Source organism: Drosophila grimshawi, unplaced genomic scaffold (assembly GCF_018153295.1).
Source record: "Drosophila grimshawi isolate 15287-2541.00 unplaced genomic scaffold, ASM1815329v1 contig_311, whole genome shotgun sequence".
Lineage (NCBI taxonomy): Eukaryota > Metazoa > Arthropoda > Insecta > Diptera > Drosophilidae > Drosophila > Drosophila grimshawi.
This window is the reverse complement of record NW_025063098.1, coordinates 83,961-104,511: the sequence shown is the minus strand read 5'-3', so window position 1 is coordinate 104,511 and position 20,551 is coordinate 83,961. Positions and strand designations below refer to the sequence as shown.

At 34.5% G+C, this 20,551-nt stretch overlaps 2 protein-coding genes and 1 long non-coding RNA gene across 4 annotated transcripts; 2 read left to right on the top strand and 1 right to left on the bottom strand.

The window, feature by feature from the left end:
• Nucleotides 1–5,587: 5,587 nt before the first annotated feature.
• Nucleotides 5,588–6,616, top strand: LOC6564193 (V-type proton ATPase subunit e). Its single transcript, XM_001990740.3, has one exon. The coding sequence runs from the start codon at nt 5,588–5,590 to the stop codon at nt 5,852–5,854; it is 267 nt and encodes an 88-aa protein (XP_001990776.1). The 3' UTR covers nt 5,855–6,616.
• A 912-nt stretch (nt 6,617–7,528) lies between these two features.
• Nucleotides 7,529–8,303, top strand: LOC116805500. Its single transcript, XR_004365225.2, has 3 exons — nt 7,529–7,671; nt 7,963–8,095; nt 8,177–8,303. It is a non-coding gene; the product is annotated as an uncharacterized LOC116805500 (long non-coding RNA).
• Nucleotides 8,304–12,982: 4,679 nt separating this feature from the next.
• Nucleotides 12,983–18,241, bottom strand: LOC6564194 (adenosylhomocysteinase-like 2). Of its 2 annotated transcripts, XM_032737793.2 has the most exons (8): nt 17,837–18,241; nt 17,709–17,775; nt 16,281–16,350; nt 15,650–16,209; nt 15,479–15,585; nt 13,895–14,457; nt 13,718–13,838; nt 12,983–13,188 (listed from the first exon to the last, which is right to left on the bottom strand). In XM_032737793.2, exons 2-8 carry the CDS (start codon nt 17,757–17,759, stop codon nt 13,182–13,184), a joined length of 1,479 nt encoding a protein of 492 aa, XP_032593684.1. In that variant the 5' UTR covers nt 17,760–17,775; nt 17,837–18,241; the 3' UTR covers nt 12,983–13,181. The 2 variants fall into 2 exon arrangements, with proteins under 2 accessions (XP_032593684.1, XP_001990777.1); XM_001990741.3 differs by lacking the exon at nt 12,983–13,188 and having other exon boundaries at nt 13,714–13,838; nt 17,837–18,240.
• Between the last annotated feature and the right edge of the window lie 2,310 nt (nt 18,242–20,551).

Below are 20,551 nucleotides of genomic sequence, written 5' to 3'. Positions count from 1 at the left end.
TCACAAAGACAAATGGAAATATGCTAAGCAAATCTTTTATTTAAATCAAGTGGTAAATCAAGACTCAGAATGGAATCGCCAAATGCTAAGAATATGAATATAATAATTGTTGTCCCTAGTTCCACTATCAGGCAATAATAATAATAAAATAATAGCATTATTCAAATAACTATATACAATAAATGTATGTTGATCAATTATTTGTTTTGTTTTCAACAAGCAGATGGAATCAAAGGGATTTGATACTTGTGCCAATCGTCAAGTGAGAGAATGCATACTGATTCAGTGTGGAGCCTCAGCAGATACATTGTATGCTCTTTTAGCAAGTCGGGTGTTATATCCACATAGAGGCAAAGCCAAGGTCCGCTATCAAAGCAGCACAAAAGCAAAGCGATTGCTGGGCCGCTATTTACCCGCGAGATGTGTTGCAAGCTCTGTGTGTTGCTGCGACCTGTGTTGTTTGCCGCGGGCACTTCCTTAAATGGTGTCAAACCTGCTAATTGAGAGAGCAAACAACGCGTGCTGGCTCCATGTCATACCACTAATCCAAATTTCCGAGGTCGCCAGGCGGTGTATTGCATCGCCGTTTGTCACAGTTAAGAAACAACAAAAGAGAACAGCTATCATAGGCACACCGAACTTCTGATACCCTTGCAGACTTTAATGGTCTCGTTTAATAAGTCTTGTCTGCTCCAATTGGACTTACCTGTTTTATACCACTAAACAGACAATGCCAAGAGGCATCAAATCATTTATCTTGCCTTCGCTGCGACATTTTCTTTGGAAGAATAAAGACAAAGCAGACTTTTCCTAGTGAATCCTAAAGAGTTATGAATGCGTGCGAAAATATCTGCAGTTTTGCTGGCGGATCGCGGAGATCCTTGCATGTGTGAGAAAATAGCAGCAAAACTCCATTTTGCCTTGTCTTTTCGTGTGCGAGCTGGCACTCGACTTCAATTTTTTTTAGTTTTTTGGTCAGATTTGAAACCTTTCGCAAAGTGATATGATTTAACTATTGACCAATTTTGTGACCACAATTTGCAGGCCACAGTGCGGCGATGGCTGCTCGAAATACAATTTCATAGGTTGACACATTGATACCCCTTTTTATGCCTTGAACCAATTTAAAATGGATAAAAAGGGTATAATTGTTTTGTGCAAATGTATGTAAAAGGCAGAAGGAAGCATCTCCATAAAGTATATACCTATATTCTTGATCAGGATTAGCAGCTGGGTCGATATAAGAGCTAGAGACTTCAATGGAATATTTGGAATATGGGTTCTCGTATATTCGGAGCAGGACAAGTTTGCTTAATTTTATCGATAACTGCCTCTGTTTCTAGAATATTGATAATTACGATTTCCTATAGCAATAAATGCAAAAATTTTAAAGGCAGAATCTTCTAATTAATACATGATATGCATATGAATATTATATTATTTCTGACCCAGTTCGGGTCAGTTCGTGCTTGTTTTTTATTACTCTGCAGTTAATGTGACTGCCATACGAAAAGAGGGCACTTGTAGAACTGTTCACATTTGGGTGGAATACTTTTTAGAGAGGAATTTGTGATTAAAACTGGAATATATTTAACAGCTGGGTTCAGGGTACATCGTAGTCGAGCTGACTCGACTACAGCCTTCTTACTTGTTAGATTCGCAGTATGCAATGTCGTTAGAAAACAGATTTGAGTAAAAATTACAAATTTTTAGTTGATTTGACGCCAATGTATTGTCTGCTTAGTGGTTATACTCAACTTAGTTATAAAAATGTATTTATTTATTGCGCAGACGCTAATGATTATTTTCGGACTTATTACTCTTGCAATACGCGCTAAGATTTATATATTCCTAAAAAAAATACTAATTTTTCCTAACATTTTCTTTTTTCACATGAAAATATTTTTGGGTATGGATTATTTCTCGATCGACAATTAATTTTGGGCCATTCGGTTCGGAACAACATGCGTTCATATTGTCTAACATATACTTTAATCTTCCGGGATAAGCGTATGGCAATAAATAAGTAATAATATTCGGAGTACCGAAGAATCTTATTTAAATAAATAATAGTACATTCTTTTTATTATCATATGATATTATGATAATGTACGACCATAATATAGATAAAAGATTAATTAAATGTTCCTCAAAATTTGAAGTTGTTTTGTCAAAATTTTAGCAAATTGAATTGATAACTTTTTCAGTGTCAATCCTTTGATTGAACCATTTCGCAATGAAGATACGTGGGGATCTCCGACCTCAAAAGGAATATTACAGATTAGTGTCATTGGTTTAGCCTTACACTTATTTCTACTTGAAAAGGACCCCGACTTGTTCACTAACCAAGAATGTTTTGTTTCTAAATAGAGTTAATTTTATTGGTTTGCCTTGTTAAAAAAATATGAATTAATAAAAAAACTTTAATTATAAAAAAAAATTATTTCAATGAAAAATTAACAAAATGTCCGTCTGTCCGTCCGTCTGTATGAACACGCACATCTCAGAGACTATAAAAGCTAGAGACTTCAAATTTAGAATATAAGTTCTCGTATACCAGGCGCAGATCCAGTTTGCTTTATTTTGTCGATAACTACCTCCGTTTCTCGATTATCGGCACATTTAAATTAAGATCGATTAAGAAACACCCAAGTTATAGTCGAAAATATATCCTCATACTGATCTCATTTCTATCAGCAGCCGCAAGCCTTTTCTGTATGCATCAGTATAATAGACGCGAGCGTCAATATGTCTGTGTGTGTATTCTGCAGACCCCCGTTACCCCGTTATGATTGCGTGTACGTATATACATATGTATGTATTTATGTATATGTACGTGTTTGTTGCCAGTCAGCCAGGATCAGTTCGGGCTTGTTCAATGCCTGATCTTGCTATAAGAAATGAGTGCAATTGCAAACCTAGTCACATTTGCAGGCAAAACTAATTATAGAGAAATTTGCCACTAATTTTAGAATATATTTAACAGGTGGGTTCAAGGTAAATCGTAGTCGAGCTCACTCAACTACAGCACTCCTACTTGTTTTATTTTATTTTATCGATTTAAAAATCATATACATAAGAAAGGTTGCGAGAAATGAAGCGCCAAATTTGATATTCACATTGTCAATAATATTTATTAAATATTTTTGTAAAAATAAAGAATTTGTTAGTTTCTTGAGTGGATAATACTGAATACTATTGAAGAACAGCATGATATTTTGTAATGCTTATGCAACTTAAAAGTGTCGCAACTTCATAAAATGTCACAAAACGATTTATGATATATGTTTTCTCTTTTTGCCATACCATTTGTGCTGGACATTTGATCGACCTACTCAATCATCGACTAAAGTGCTGTCAGCGTGTAGAGTTCGATCCCAAAAGATGCCTCAAATCATATGGGGCAGCTCTGTCCCATCGACCAGGTGAGTTTCAGCCTGTCGGAGCTACAAGCTGTAAGTAAGCCAAGTAAGTTTAGTGTCCAGGCAGCGAACGTGGTTATCCTTAGATATGACCATGATTCATGAGTCGAACCGTTGCAGATACTGGATGTCATTGATGCAGATCTTCAGCTGGTTGGTATGATGAATAAGAAAGTCTCCTAGGCTTTGCTCCATTACCAAGAATCTTGTACATGATCGATCTTCTTGTATATATTTCGTTAACTGAAAGAGAAGAGAATAAGAACTGATGTGCTAAAAAAAAGGTTCTTTGGAATTGTAGCGAATGTGGCACCTGACCAAGAAGCCTCTGATCCGTCACGCAGTTTCTGCAAGTTATCACATATCAATCTAACCTGTTGGTTGTTAAATATTGTGACTCTGTGCTGTTCAACAAATGTAGAAACCCACCGGAACAGATAGCGAGTTGCTATTTTGCCCTAGAATCGGGAGCGAAGCAGTTCGTCTCTTCTTGCCGCCGACAATGGCAAAGGCAATGTCCAAAGGCAAAATCACACTTCACGCCTGATTTGCATTTGCTTGCGAGCCAACAAACATGTGCCGATGCCCCGGCATTGCCACACTCAGAAAAATCGCACGAAAATTAACCCCGCCCTAAAAACAATACAGTTTTCCTGGTCTTAGAAATAATTCAAAAAAAAAAAATTGTATAAGTTAGAAAAAACTTGCCTTAAAATATGGTGTTTTTTATTTTATTTTTTAGAACTGTTAAAAATGGCTAGTTATACATATAAAAAAAAAACAAGCTCAAAATTGGATATGTTTTGTTCTAGATCTTAGAAAAATGTACCCAAAAATGAAGAATAAAAAATGCATGGTTCTTAGAAATATGCATTCTGAGTAAGAAGGTGAGTTATCCATGGCGCCAAAATTATGGCGAATATCTACAATTTATGACCCTTTAATTATTATTCCACTTATACAAATTTCCAATAATTTGTTTGGGACAGTAGAATTAATTAAGTTGTGGAGAAGTTAATTTATTAAATATTAATTATTATCTTAAAAATTAGGAAGACTTGATTTAAATCGACAATCCCAAAAATTATGGTGTTTTTTATTTTATTTTTTTATTTTTTAACAAATGTTTATAAAAAATCTAATGTTATAAGCTATATATACACATGAAAAACAATTTTAAAATTGTATATATTTTGTTCCAGATCTTAGAAAATGTACGCAAAAATTAAGAAAATAAAATCCCATGCTTAAAAAAATATTGAAATATGTAGAAAGTATGTCGAATATTTAACATTCAATGCGATGTTTTTTTCTGAGTGCATGGAGACCGTGATTTATAACATGCGATTGGAATTTTAAGATCGATGTAGTGCGTAATAATAACTGTTGCGAGGAGCAGAGCAAGCCACTATTTGATTTTACCGGTTTGTCGGTCTCATCCAAAATGGCATTCAAGATGGCCGCAGCAAGCACTCCACCACAACCACCACCAGCACCACCAATACAAGATTTTCCTTTTTTGGGGGTGGAATCGGCACCGGCCGTCATGATACTTATGGCGAGAAAATGAAAAATTCGATGTCGCCATAAACATTTATTGCTACTTTGGGAAAACTCGATTACAGCCGCTCCCCCGACCCACTCAGCCCCCTGTCCAAGTCGTGTTCAAGGCGCAGCCGCCATTTTACGAGGCGCGCCTAGGCACTTATGGCATCATCAGGGCAACAGGACACGACACATGCCACAACGGTCCAGAATATATATTGAACGTCTGCTGCCCCTCAGAGAGCCCCGTAGAGCTGAAAGCTGAAAGGGATTTTGTGCTTAGTCAGGATGCAAGTTGGTGCGGCGCGGGGTTGGAAAGGAGGGTGCACATACGAGTACTCGTATCGACAGCAGTTTTATTGATGCTGGCACTCGGCAAAATGTATACAATTTTCATTTTTATAACTTTTACTCTTCAGTGCACGACTGCAGCCTTCGCGGCTAGCAATAAAACGAGCAAAATGTTCGCAATCATAAAAGTTTACGAGCCCAAGCAACCAAATTGGGTTTGTCCATCAAAAAGTTTTAAGCGAAAAAAGAAAATCATTTGAATTGAGACTAAAATATCTGAACACGTTTGGAAAACTTGTCATTTTTTACACTGGAGATTAATTTGAAACATGAACAAATACATTTCTCTTTCAATTTTTACCACATTCTGGATTGTTTTTGCCATTGTTGGCTGGCTGATTGCGTTGTTTTTCGAGGAGCGAAGCCTGATTCGATGCTGCGTCTTGCTGACTGCCGTCTGCTGCTGGATCGCCTGGCTAATTACGTTCCTAATGCAGATGAACCCGCTGATTGGTCCACGTACTGATCAGAGAATAATCTTAGGAATGGTTTCATACTGGCAAAACTCGTACATCCACAGCGAATTGGACCCCTAGCCGAAAGCAATGGCCGACAAACTGTTTGACCTGTCTCAAAGCATAATAATTAGTATATTAACATAATAATTACAATGGGAGCTTATAATAATTGATTGTACTTTCGAATGGGGAGCCATACGAACAGTTTGATCTATTGAAATTCAGAATATGAATTGGCCAAAATAATCCTTTGATATGCCGTTCAAATTTGTATCTAGATTTTACTTTGGTTGCGAAAACTTTTTAATATTTATAATTAAATGTCTCGAAATGCATAGTTCACAGAATAATCCTGATGAAGTTTGCAAAGGAGCATATAAATTACTTGTTGACAACGGAAAAGTGTAAAAATGTATTGTTCATAAGAAAATATTCGAAAACATAAAAAGTTTTAATTTTAACAATTATGTTAATTTGTTGCACATAAGAGAAAGCCACAAGGCGCAGATATTAATTGTAATATCAATTTAAATCAGAGCAGAATCTTGCTAAGACTAATACCAGTAAGACAAGTTGTCCTGGTCCTGATAAGAAGTTAAACATACGAAATATCCACTTTTCTATGACCAAAACTTTGTCATTGAACCCGGACTAGATGGACTCCGCAGTTCTTGAAGAATGCAATTGAAGAACGACAGTTACGACAATTAACTGTAAAATTACAGAGTATCAAGGACTCACATTTAACATTCACTTTTTGATGGCTGGAAACATTATCAAAACTCAAACAGTATCACTTGATGACATATCTAGTAACATAAAGTTTCCAGAAAAATATAAATAAATAAAATTATTAATTTTCATTTCAAATTTTCCCTTTTTACATACAATACAAACAACTTGATGACAAAAATGATTCAGATATAGTCGGATTCAACTATGACCAATATTCAAATAAATTCTCGTAAGCGTAAAAAAGCCGATCGGCTTATTTTGATTTCTTTTTGCGAAATGAATGGTAAAACAATTATTTTTAATGTGTATGTCGCTTAATAGTAGAGTAGAAGGAAAAGTTTGATGTATTAATTGCTGAATTTGAAAACAACAAATTAAATATAACTCGCCCAATTTATGGAAGTTAATATAACATAACATATAATAAATATTTCATATATTTTAATTTTAATCTAATTTTTAATTTAATTCAATTAGTTACTTTTTGTATTTTTTTTAGTGTGGACTGACTTTAACATTAAATAAATAAATAAATACAGTTGTCCAATTTTTTGCGGATATCTTGCTACTTTCATATAATAAATACGACTTCAACCAGTTTCTCTGCCACAGTTTCTTATATATATGCGTGATTTTTGCTCTTATTGGTTGTTTTCATCTATGCTCATCTTTAATTATATTATTATAAAAACTTTATTAATGTAATCCCAAAAAAACGATTATTTTTCTCGAAATATCAATGTCAATTGCTTGTGACATTTATATTGCCATACATTTCATAACATCAATACGAAATTCGAAAAATCTTCGGAAAAAACTCCAAATACTCGGATGCGAAGAACATCTGCAAACTTTCGAGAATGCAAGAAATAGGTTAGTGGAATCAGGCTTATTGCACAGCTTGTCTATTGAGGATTAAAGATACTCAGAAATTATTGACACAACTCTTGGAAGAACAGGAAGATCTTATCTGCCCAGAGTGTTATTATGTGTTCGAAAAATAGACAAAAGTCCTGATTACCGCTATGAATATGCATAGATCTGACAATCATTTATTACGAAAGGTTATATAAGGATGTCGAGTGCTTCAGATGTTGATGTTCATCCAGCATTGACTTGCTGCTTTAAGTTTTCAAACGAAATTAACCTGATGGGTTTAGGTTTGTACAAAAAGTGACATATTTTGTTTCAGAGACTTTCGATCTGACCTTTTCGAATTGTTTGCTGTTCCAATGAACTCCCGAGAACTTTCGATGGCTTTTGTTGTAACGCAGTCCCCAAGATACCATATTTTGACATTTGCAACTTGCTATTAAACGTGACTTGTTCAAAAACACCCTTTAATTATTATTCCACTTATACCAATTTCAAGCAATTAGCTAAATTTTGGAAACTTTAATTAATTGGGATGTGGAAATATTAATATATTAAATATTAATTATTATCTTCAGGCTAACCCTCCGCAGATAAGGCAACAAATATCTTTAACATATCCTTAGAATCTATTTGGTTGAAGAAAAACTATTTCATAATGGGAACGAGTCTGCGTGTGCCTTAGACAATGGAACAAATGTACAAAAATAGGTTAATACTGATTGCGATATAATCTAAATCTAATTGCAATACCATATATTTCAATATTTTCTAATTTGAAAATATATTTAGAACAAGAACTTGGCACATTTGGTACGTATCAAGATTAAAAGATAAATGCAAGGAACGAGTAAATAGTAAACTGACAGCAATGGAATTTATTTATTGAATGTCAACTAAAGACAGTCGACAAAACAAAAGCAAGAAGTAACAAATTGAATTAAATTTAATTTAAAATAAAGTTTAAAATTATATGTAAATTAAAAAATAATAAATATTTTTAAGATTTATTATTTAAAGGCATGCAAAATTTATTGCATGAATTGGGGAAACCGCAATCAGACCAAAAAAAGTTAATATCAATTAGTTAAGCCCCATTACAAGTGCATGTGAAAAAGTTTTTCACGAGATAATACATTTAAAATTGAGTTCTTAAAAACAGAATTGTAATCATTACAGAGTACTCGAAACGGTTCATGCAAGAAATAATTAGTTGTTCAACGATTAAGAGAAAGTAAAAAGTAACGAGACAGTTTAGAGGGAACAGAAAAATGTATTTAATTCATCAACGCAGCGGAATCAATCTCACCATTAAGTTATTTTCCTACAAACATCACCCCAAGCATAAAACAACGATTACTTAAGGAGGGAAGGTTAATAAGGAGCAGTGCACCCAAGTCATAGCGACAAAGAAGAAAACGTAAGAAACGCTTCTGCACAGATTCCAATCTACTTTGATATTGCGGAGATCACACACAAGAGAAGTCAAAAGTGTCTTGGTCGTGTAAAGGTCATCAAATTCTTTTGAACAACGCTTAATAAAATCAAGAACTTGAAAGGCTTTGTTGACAGGGAGTTTAATATGACTATCGAATTTTAATTTATGATCAAGAAGAGAACCTAAATCATTTACTTCATTCAGTTTATCAAGTGGCATCAACAACCTGAGCAGAGCTACGATAAAATTACCTTACACGTAGAGAAGTTCAAATGGAGCAAATTCATTCTACATCATGACAAAAATGAAAGAGAGTGCGCATGAAATAAGCATTGAGAGGTCATATCATTATACGTCAGACACAACTTGACGTAATCAGCATACAATACTACGTTAGAATACAATATTATAGAAGAAAAATGCAAAAATCTCCATACTTAAGAGGGTTCAGCAGTACGGCTTCGCAAGTGAACTAGATTTATAAAAGAAAACAAATATTGAATCATTGTCACTACTACTCTCAAATGATGGACTCATAAAACTGAAAGGATGATTGGACAAAACTGACCGACGAAAACTATAAAGACCTCACAATGACCGAATTACTAATAATAAAATGCCAAATGAGAATTGAAGAAAGTTCACAGATTTTAAAAAAACATTTTTTTAAAAACGTTGTTAGTTAATATAAAACATTGTCGTTGTAGTTAATATAAAACGCAAATATATTATTTCAAAATTCAACGCAAAATTTATATTAATTCAAATATATATTTTGAGTCGTTACAATGCAATATTCTGATTAGCTTACGCTTTGTATGTGGGGCAATGCTGTCAATTTTTTTAAAAAGTCAGTTATTTTATTGTGTTATTGACAATGTCCTAAAAATTCATTGAAAACTATTTTGAACGTAAGCCTTTCCCCAGATTGATTAATACTCTTCTGCGTTGTTGGCCAATCGCTTCCTTGACATCAGTTTGTGTTAATTTTGTAACTTCATCATCTTTATTAGAACCGATGTCATCTGGATTCGATTCGATCTTCAGTTAGTTAGTTGGTGTTACAAGATGTAAATGATATTATTGAAAAATATCTGTGATTGTTAAAGCTATGGCATTTTACCTCTCAATAGCGACCCAAATGGAAGAAGTCTGGTAAGGATTAATAGAATAATTTAAACAATATTTGTGTTACCTTTTGAGAGAGCAATTTCCTCAAGAGTAAGAAGGCTTTAAGACTTTGTTTTCTGGAATTGAATTTGTGCTTAACGGCAGATCATATATTATTGTAGCCACAGAATCACAAATGGACCGTGTTCATAAAGCATATTTGTTTGTGTTATCCACTTTTTTGTTAGTAAATTTATAGTTCTAATTTCTAATGTGTATTTTGTAATTAAATTAAATGTCCAGGCTTGTGTATTCTTATAAACTTAATTATAATTGTTATATATGTGTGTATATAAATTATTATAGGTGGTTTGGAAAATATTTTACAAAGTAGAACTACATTAATTTGTTTTAAATAGAAGCCTACTAGAAGCAATATTTTTAATACAATTATTTGATTGATATATAATATTCTCGAGCCTCTTCCTGTAATTTTAATAGTTGCTCTACTATGGAAGTCATAACTGAAATAATTTCAAGGAAGATTAAAAAACAATTTCAGAACCTTACTTTGAACTATTTGAATCTTTCTTTTTATAGGAGATATTAAATTCTGATACGGGTAATTATTCTATCAAGGGCAAAATAACACCGAAATATTTTACATTACTTTCCCAACGGAGGCCTTTTAATGGAAAACACAAGATTGAAATCTTCTAAAAATATGGAATATTATTGATTTGATGCTGTACAGAAAAAATTAACAAGTCTACTAAGAAAACATGTTAGGGCTCATTAACTTAAACAATTATATTGCTATAACAAACAATAAATAATAACAATGTGTGCAGCACATTAGGAGTGCAAATGTTGCTGAAATGTTGCAGCAACTTGTGGCTCTATTTATCTGCTGCATCACCGTCGGTAAACCGCAGTTACACAGTGTGTTCACCCCAATTTTTTTTTTTTCTTTTTCCCCCCTCTTTTTTAAAATATTTTTTTAATTTTTTTTTTTTTTTTTTTATTTTTTTTTAAAATTTAAAAATTATTTATTTTTTATTTTTTTTTTTTTTTTTTTTATATTTATTTTTTTTTTTTTTCCTTTTTTTAATAAAAATTTTTATTTTAATTTATAAACCATCAACAACATGGTCATACCTCAGGTGAACTATGGTCGCTATCTTGGTATGTATTTGGACAGGAAACTTACCTGGCGCAAACACATCCATATCACGGCAGCAGCGTGTAGATAAAAAAAACGAAACTCAACTGGTTGCTGAGGCCTTCTAGCAAACTCAGCTTGAGCAACAAGCTGCTGGTGTACAGGAGCATCATCGTACCCACATGGACATATGGGATTCCATTTTGGGGCACAGCTGCAAAATCTTGGACAAACCAAATTTAAGTCTTGCAGAACAAGGTGCTCAGATACATCTCTGGTGCTCCACCATACGTGAGTAACAGAACACTGCACAACGACTTCGCTCTACCAACAGTCACACAACAAATTAACCGACATACGAATTGGTATAATGACCGGTTGCATAACCACGTCAACTCTTTGGCTTTCACACTTGGGTCAAATACAACGCGCTGGAGGTTGAAGCACATCCACCCCAGCGACCTCTGGACTCTTGGGCTTTAAATTAATGTGCTACAAATGTAATATTTAATGTTATTTATTATCTGCTAAAACCAGTTATATGTTTATGTTATAGATTTTAATTCACTACTGTTTTTCATTCATACCTTTACAAATCAATGTTTTATAGCCTTTCAATAGGTTGATTAATGTTTAAGTAAATTGCTTCACAAAAAAACAAAAAAAAAAGAGTTTATAAATGCATACAATTTAATTTGAAATAAAAAAACGTACGATTTTATTGCGATTTAGACGACAACTAAACTCCAATATAACATCCGAGCCACTAAATTTCTTACATTTAGAAAGGATTTGTTCAAAAAATGAGTGGTTGCATTTATTCATTTTAGAAATGCATTTCTACACAATGGAAAATATTTCCACTCCTATGCAACGGATGTTTGAAAGGCTAAGCTAGAAATTCTGCGCCGATTTCATAATCATAAAAGAAATACTTTTACAAATATATTGGTGAAAGTAGACAGCAAACTTATCGGTCACAGCAGGAAGTGTTAGATGCAAACAATGGAATTAAAAAGCAGCAATAAGAAAATCACTCTCCCAAGTAAAAAAGCCGTAATAACTTTGCCGTCGGCATCATCAGAGCCTGAAGCTTGGAACTTGGGGTCTTGCTCTTTAAGCAATTTAAATCTAATCTCTAACTAAACCAAGCACCGAAAGCACACACACACACATACAAAATAAACCAATTTTTTCTTCTTCCAGATCAAAACAAATAAAAAGGTTTCAATGAAACATTGCCGAAACAACAAAAATTTGAAATCTTTTTAATAAGAGCTGGAAACAGGTGGAAAACAAGGTGATGAATAAATGCAAACAATTTTGAACATTTCTTCTAATATTATGAAATTTATCCTCATTATTACATTATAATTATGATTATCAGATTTTAGACCGATTACACAAACACTCATATAATCCCGACATAAAAATGGTTGTAAAACGCCATCTATGGTTTATTATGCGTACTGACACATTTCTTATTAGCAAGCGCACAAACCAACTTTAATTTTAAGCCTGTCAATAACTGCCTGCTCCAAAACTCAAATTGTATGGTAACAATCCGAATTATCTGAAAATAATTTCTTTTAAAAAGCAATTATTATCGTCAGCCTTAAGATTCATATCAACGTAGATATAAAATTTGATATCTAATGAATTTGTGTCTATAGAGCCATTCGACGTTTATAATTTTAAGTAAACATATAAATATTATTCAGAATCCTGTAAAAGCAAACAGTTTTTTTTTAAACTTTAAAATTAGATTTTGAGTATTGATAGTCATACGTAGAAGGTTTTATCAACTCTGCCGTTAAAGTTATCAAGAATATATATGCGTGTGTACAAAACAAAACAAATTTGGAAGCTTAAGCTACCATGTATGATTCTTTTTTTATGTGTTTGTTTATTTTATTTATAGAATTAGAACACAACAAATAATAGACTACATTACTTATTATTAAAGACACCAGGTCAAGAATGAATCAATGAAACAATACAACAATATAACATAAAACACGCATATGAACGCATGTTTGTATTTAAGCCAATGTTTCACAAAAAAACAAGAGTGCGCCAAACATTTATCAATATCTATAAAAAAATAAATAAAATGTGCAACAATATATTAATAAAATAACTTGAATTAAATTAAATATTTAAAATATACCTTCTAACTTTCAAATAATGCAATAGTAGATTATTTATATAATAAATAAATATTTTATATGCCTGATCTTTGTACTATATTTAGTATATTTAAAAGCTTTGACTTGTCTAACAACATTTTACTGACTTGCCGTGAACTAAACATATAAAATAATTACTATCTAACTAAACTCATTTATAGACAGATACATTATACATTCTTTGCTCCTTATTACTGTGAATAGAAGAGAAATATTGTTCTGCTGTTGCTACTGCTACCAACTTTAGCAGAAAAAGTGAATAAAATGCTCTTTCGCTCCTCTCTTTCTCTAACAAGAGCAACCAAAAATCCTTCAGAAATTACTACAGAGAGCACCTATGTAGTTGAAGCTTGTGCTACTGCCACAAGATCTGCCACAAGATCTGCTACGTGATCTGCTATCAATCACTGATTAGGTCTTAAATAGATATTCACCTGTAATAGTTTGCTTTGAAAGGCCCAGCCTTGTTCAAACCCAGGAATTTGGACTGCGCCGTGGTCAGCTCGGTCAGTTTGGCATCAAACGACGACAAATGCAAGCCGGCCACGTATTCATCTGTTTAAGTCGAAAATCAAATAAAAATTACTTTTAATCGAATTTAATTGACTCACCCATCTTCTTTGGCAGCAGATACACATCGGACTTGTAGCGCCCTGGCGATGAGAAGAGCTCGATGAGCGCCAGTGCCTGTGTCGAGGAGGCCACGGAGACGACAAAGGATGAGACGGTGGAGCAGGACAGATTAACCAAACGTCCCTCGGCCAGCAGGATGATCATCTTGCCGTCGGGCCAAATAATGTGATCGACTTGAGAGCGTACATGCTGCCAAGTCATCTCCGGTGTGTGCAGGCTGCTCACATCGATCTCGGAGATGGCATGCCCCATGTTGCAAAGGATGCAGCCGTTCTTCATGCGATTCATGTGGTCACGAGTGACGACATGCTTGTTGCCCGTGGCACTCACCACCACATCCACCGTACGAATGACTTCCGCCAGACGCACCACTCGGAATCCGTTCATCGCCGCTTGAAGTGCACAGATCGGATCCACCTCTGTTATGTAAACGATGCAGCCCTGGCCACGCAGCGCCTCGGCGCAACCCTTGCCAACGTCCCCGTAGCCACAGACTACCACCTGCTTCCCGCCAAACATGATGTCCGTGGTTCGCTTCAGACTAGTGCAAAAAGTGCAATAACAAAGAAAGTTTAGAAAGATTTTCTTGTTTTTAGAATTAATTAATATAAATTAAAAATAATTTCTATAAATTAGAAAGGCTTGCCCTAAGTCGACAATTCCAACTACTTTTTATTATTTATAAATATTTTCTATATGTATTTCTAAAAAGCACTGCGGCAAATCTTGGGTAAACCAAATTCAAGTTTTGCAGAACAAGGTGCTCAGATATCTTTGGTGCTCCACCCAATGTGAGCAATAGGATGTGAGGCCTAACAACAGTTATGCAATAAATAATTCCATATACGAGTCGATATAATGACCGGTTGCATAACCAAGTCAACTTGGCTCAAACACCACTCGCCGAAGATTAGAGCGTGTCCACTCCAGCGACCTCCGGACTCTTGGTCGTTAAAATGAATGTATTCAATATTTACTGTTATGTGTTATCTGTTAAAACCGTCCTTATTTATTATTATTATTTTAGTTTATGTGATAGACTTTAAGCTCCTGTCATTATTGCTTCCTTGACAAGTTAATGTCTTATAACCTTTCAATAGGTTGATTAATGCATAAAATACAAATGCTACATAAAAATAATAAATATATATATATATATATATATATATATATATATATATATATATATATATATCTTCAGAAACTCAGAAGCAAGTAATAAAATCTAAGAGTTCTGCTTTTGTATTAGAGTTTAGATGTCGTCTGCCTTAGAGACCGAGTTGTAGTAAAGTCGTAAGTTGTTTCAAACTAAATTTTATGAATTTATAAATGATCTAAAATATTTGTAAATGTGAATTTTTGAAATTAAGCCAAAAAATAAGCTAATTTGAATTTTGCTCGCCTGAAGAAAGAAGAAAATATAAACCCTGCTTTTGAGAAATACGTTTTCTGAATAATAAAATTGAGTTAATCGTGGTGTCAAAAGTATGGCGAATTTCTGAAACTCAGGGCGATTCTTTTTAAGATTTGATAGAAATACATATATATATATATATATATACCTGTCCAGGATGGAGTCGCGAGCTGTGTAGTAAGTATCAAACTTATTTTTCGTCACAGAGTCATTCACATTTATTGCCGGCACGGTGAGTTTGCCGGCCTTCGACATCTGCAGAGAGAAATGTGTTCGATTAGAGAAATTGGCAATTGGGAGACGTAGTTTGGATACGCACCTGGTAGAGTCGGTGAACACCTGTCAAACTCTCCTCGACAATGCCCTTGATCGACTTAAAGTACTCCGGGTATTTCTTGAGCATCAAATGGGTAGCATCGCCGCCATCATCCAATATCAGATTGGGTTGCCAGCCCTCGGAGTGTATGCACTTGTCCAGGCACCACCAAAACTCCTCTTCGGTCTCGCCGCGCCACGCAAAGATCGGCACCCCAGCCTCGGCCAGGGCGGCTGCCACCGCGTTCTGCGTGGAGAAGATGTTGCAGGACGCCCAGCGAATGGATGCGCCCATTTGCATCAGAGTCTCAATGAGAACCGCCGTCTGCGCATTGATGTGAGTACAACCCACAATTTTGGCGTTCAACAGCGGCTTGTCGTCGGCGGCACGCTTACGCAGCGCCATAATGCCCGGCATCTCCTGCTCCGCAATTGCAATTTCCCGGCGTCCGAAGCCGGCCTTGCCAATATTCTTCACGCAAAAATCATTGCTGCCACGTGTGTTGACCTGCTTCACATCCTTGGGCGAGACATCGTCCTCCTCGGATGTTCCTGTGAAACATGCTGTAAATGATAAGAAAAAAATTAAACATTTAAGTTAATTATACTTGACCTCAGCGCCGATCCCTACTTACCCGAACTAAAGGAGCATGTGGAAACATCGGAAAATCGACGAGCAATCACGCTGGATTTCCTTACAGCAGTCTGTGGTGAGCAATAAGCGAAATTATCAGTTTAAAGTGTTGGTAAAATAATTATTATTTACAACAATTACTGTAAGAAATGATCCAAATAATCAGTTGAAGCCATTGTGTCAAATCGAAACGAATTTATGGGAATATTCCAAATCTGATAAGAGCTCCGGTATTTTTCCAAACTTACGGCACAATACAAAAGGTTTAACTATTAAATGAGTACTTTCCAGTCGGGTGTTATTGACTACGGAATACTCTGATACCATTTATGCAAAAAAAAAAAAAAGACTACATACTACAAATTTGGAATATAACTGCTCGTATACCAGCCTACAAAAATGATGAACATGCAGTTCCGACTCCGATTCCCTAGCTTCAACTTTGAGTCATTAGTCAAAAGATTTATTGGGGTACGGTCGCAGTAAATTGAATTTTGAATTAATAGAGCTTGCAATAATTTATAATATACCTTAACCAGTCTCGCACAGAAACAGGCCTCGATTCCTCACAGACTCACAGACCGAGGCGAATATGATAATTGGAATTAATTAGAGTAGCTGCGCTAATACGTTGAGCCAATTGAGGCTCTCAATGCGAATCGTAAGACGAATTGATAATCGCATCCTCATATATACATTTGTCGAATCACATGCCAATATCTAATCTAATTAATTAATTCGGCAAATTTGTACTTTATGCATCTGTATACACACATCTGCTAACTCTTGTGTACATTTCGATAGCCCTCTTGTGTAAACATTCAAAATACATTGTTATTCAATGTATACACTTGGTTAAAATACACTCGGAATAAAAATCGCATGGACAACTAAAATGTAAAATGTAAAACAAGTAAATAAATTATTTACCTCAGTTTAGTTTGACAAATTAATATATGTATGTGTGAAATCTGCAAATACTAATTCTATATATATACAGAAATTTAAAATCTTTTTCTTAAATGTATAAAAATGGAAAGTTGAGTTGAGAAAACAAAGAAATATAATTTTTCAATTACAAACTGAGCTACACTTGGCGTGAGAACTACGGCGATTTTATAAATATCAGGTCGATTTTTTTCCGAGTGTAAAACACACACTCACACGTGCACATGCACACAGGCGAGCATACCGTAAATTACCAAAGCTTCTGCTTTATATCTGCTTTGCAAAACTTGCGAGAACTTTATTCTGCTCTGCTCTGTGTTTCCGAAATTGTCACGTGCGCATTCGCATTGAGTAATATAATGAGTCGTGACTTCTTCACTATTATTATTATATTAGAGTGAACTTAGCGATTATATATATACATATATATATGTATACATATATAACTATCTTTACACTTGATAAAGTTTTGTTTTGTTACCTTATCAGCCAGGCTCAGGTCGGCCATTGTTGTCTCCGGCATTTTACTCATTTTAACGAAGTTTTTACTGTAAAAATATCGAGTAAATATTATTTACATCGTCGTTCAGCGACCTTCGTGAAACTCACATTTAGACAATGACAATATCAAAACTGGTTCTATGTCTGTGTCTGTCTGTAATTCCAATATGTTTCAAGATTGTCAACAATCGCCGTAATTTTTTTAATTTTTTTTTAATCAGCTGTTTTTGATCACCCACGAGACCAGCTCAACGGATCAACGGATTTGGTTCGGGCCGTTGACTAAACGCAAACGTTTAATAAAGTCTCAAGTCTCACAACAAGTGCGCCTCGCTCGAGATCGTCGCACAGTCGAACTCAATGCGCTTTCCCTCAGCCGCCGTCTCCGTCTTTTTCTCTATCTACGTCACTTGTTGTTATTGTTGTTGTTGTTGTTGCTGTTCTGTTTCTATGTCAAGTGTCGAACGTGGAACGTAGAACGTGGAATGCCGATGCCTCGATGCCGATGCCGATGCCGATGCCTTCGTGCGCTCTCGACGTGCGCAAACAACAAACTGATTCACATCCACTGGTACTGGTTATGTTTATGGGGAGCAGAGCGATCATATAGATATAAAGAAAAATAATACAAATAAAGAACGCCAACTGTGACTGCGAGCGAGTGCAACAGCAGCAGCAGCAGCAGCAGCAAATAGGCGAGCACAAAAAATTGCTCACAATAAAAGCGAACCAACAAAAGCAAGCATCTTATCTCAGTTGTTCTGTTATCGCTCTCGCACGTTGTGCCCGTGCTTCGGCTCTCAGCCCGAGCCGAGGTATTCCTCTGCCGCCTGTCATCTTCACCTGCGTCACCTGTGTCACCTGCTCGGCATACGGCTTGAAGCAGAGCGCTTATCACTGTTGACTTCGCTTGCATAGCGGCCGTGGAAATCAATTGGGCTGGATTGACGTCGACATGCATACTCATATATCGCCTATATCTCGGTTAGTAAATCGCCCTATAAAATATAACGATAGAAATACTTTGTAAATTTGCTTAAAATTCAGCATGACTTGCCCTAAATCGATAGTCCCAAAAATATGGCAATTTTTTCTATCCTTTAAAAACTTTTTTCTACTAGCTTAACTGTCGATATGCAAAACTTTATTTTTAGAAAAAACGTAATGAAATTTGCTCTCCCGACTGCTACACTCTGCTAATTTCGATTAAGGGCACTTGATTTCTTCTTTATAAAATTGAAAATAAAATATTTAAAATTTTTGGTATGTTTTAAACGTCAAATAAAAAGGAATAAAATTTGTAAAATTAACATAACATTTTTTATTAATTTTTTTTAAGTGAGATTAAGGTGCGAAATTCGATTAAAGGCAGTGCTAATAAAATTAATATAAAATGTAGAAATTACATGAAAATAACAAATTAATAATTTAATTTCAGCATACACATATATTGAATTGCCCTAAGTTTTAGTAAATCTCCCTAAAAATTTAGTAATTCGCGCTAAAAATTATTTAGAAATACTTTGTAACTATTAGAACAAAATTTGTCTAAAATTTAGACAGCCTTGCCTAATTCGACAATCTCAAAAATGTGGCTATTTTTACAATTCCTTACAAGTATTTGCTACTGGCTTAGCCGTCGTCTGCCTTGGAGGTCAAGTAGCTTCCAGGGAAGTTAATTAGTTTTAACTTAAACTAGAAGAAACTATAAATATTTATGGTCTATGTCAAATGTAAAAGAAAAGTAAATTCTTAATAATAACATCCTGAAATTATACATTTCTGCGTGTGTAGATAGGAAAAGTTTTTAAAGCAAATAAAACAAACGGAGAAATGCTTAACGTGTCTCAGAACATAATTAGAACTTTATCTTGTTGTCCTTGTGTCTTGCGTTAAATGGGCTAAAACGGTGTCATAAAAGAGAGCGTGTGTTTATTTAGCAGGCTGATTATGACATCTCCGCCCCATAAGACATGTCTGTCTGCTTGAGGTTGTCGATCCCACAGAGATAACTAATTTTAAAATAAATATTCTCATTTGGCTTATAAAAACGGTAACTATTTATTTTCAGAGGCTTTTTTTAGAAAACACCATCGAATACACATTTGAAAGAGCTAAAGATCTCAGATGTAAGCTTTTGGATAGCATACACATAATTCTTTGACAGCCAATAAACTTACAAACACAAAAAAGATTAAAAATTTTAAAAAATTAACTTCGAGAATTAAAAATAAAATTTAATAATATTTTAATTTATTGATTTGAAATTCATATAGTCGAGTTTAAATTTAAAATAGAAAATGGGTATGTTAAAATGTAAATAGAAAAAGATTTCTTTCTGTGTTAATAATCTTTGTTTGAGCATTAAAATATGTTTATCAAATTTCGTGGAATTTACATGTTTTTCTCTTTCCGTTTCTGTTAATTTTATTAAATAAAAATTTTTTTGTTGCTTGTGACAAATATATGCATAGTAGAAAATTTGCAAATAATCTTTTTATAATAATATTTTACCCATGATTTTACTCTTATATGTACTCTTCGGACGGCCCAAGATATCCGTTTTCTCTTGATCGAGATAGGCGTTGACTTACATTAGAGCACTTAGCGTACAATAGATGTATATATGTATGCTTAGTGATTACTCTTAAAACTCATCTTTCAACTGATTTTATCTATGGCTGTAATCAGCAAAAGAGTTCTACTCATGAATTGAGACGGAAAAGAATAAAGAGATAGAAATATATCTGAACTCGTGATATTAAATAAATGTACTACAGTCAAAAACTGGCAGAGATTTCCCGGAGATATGTTAAAATTGAA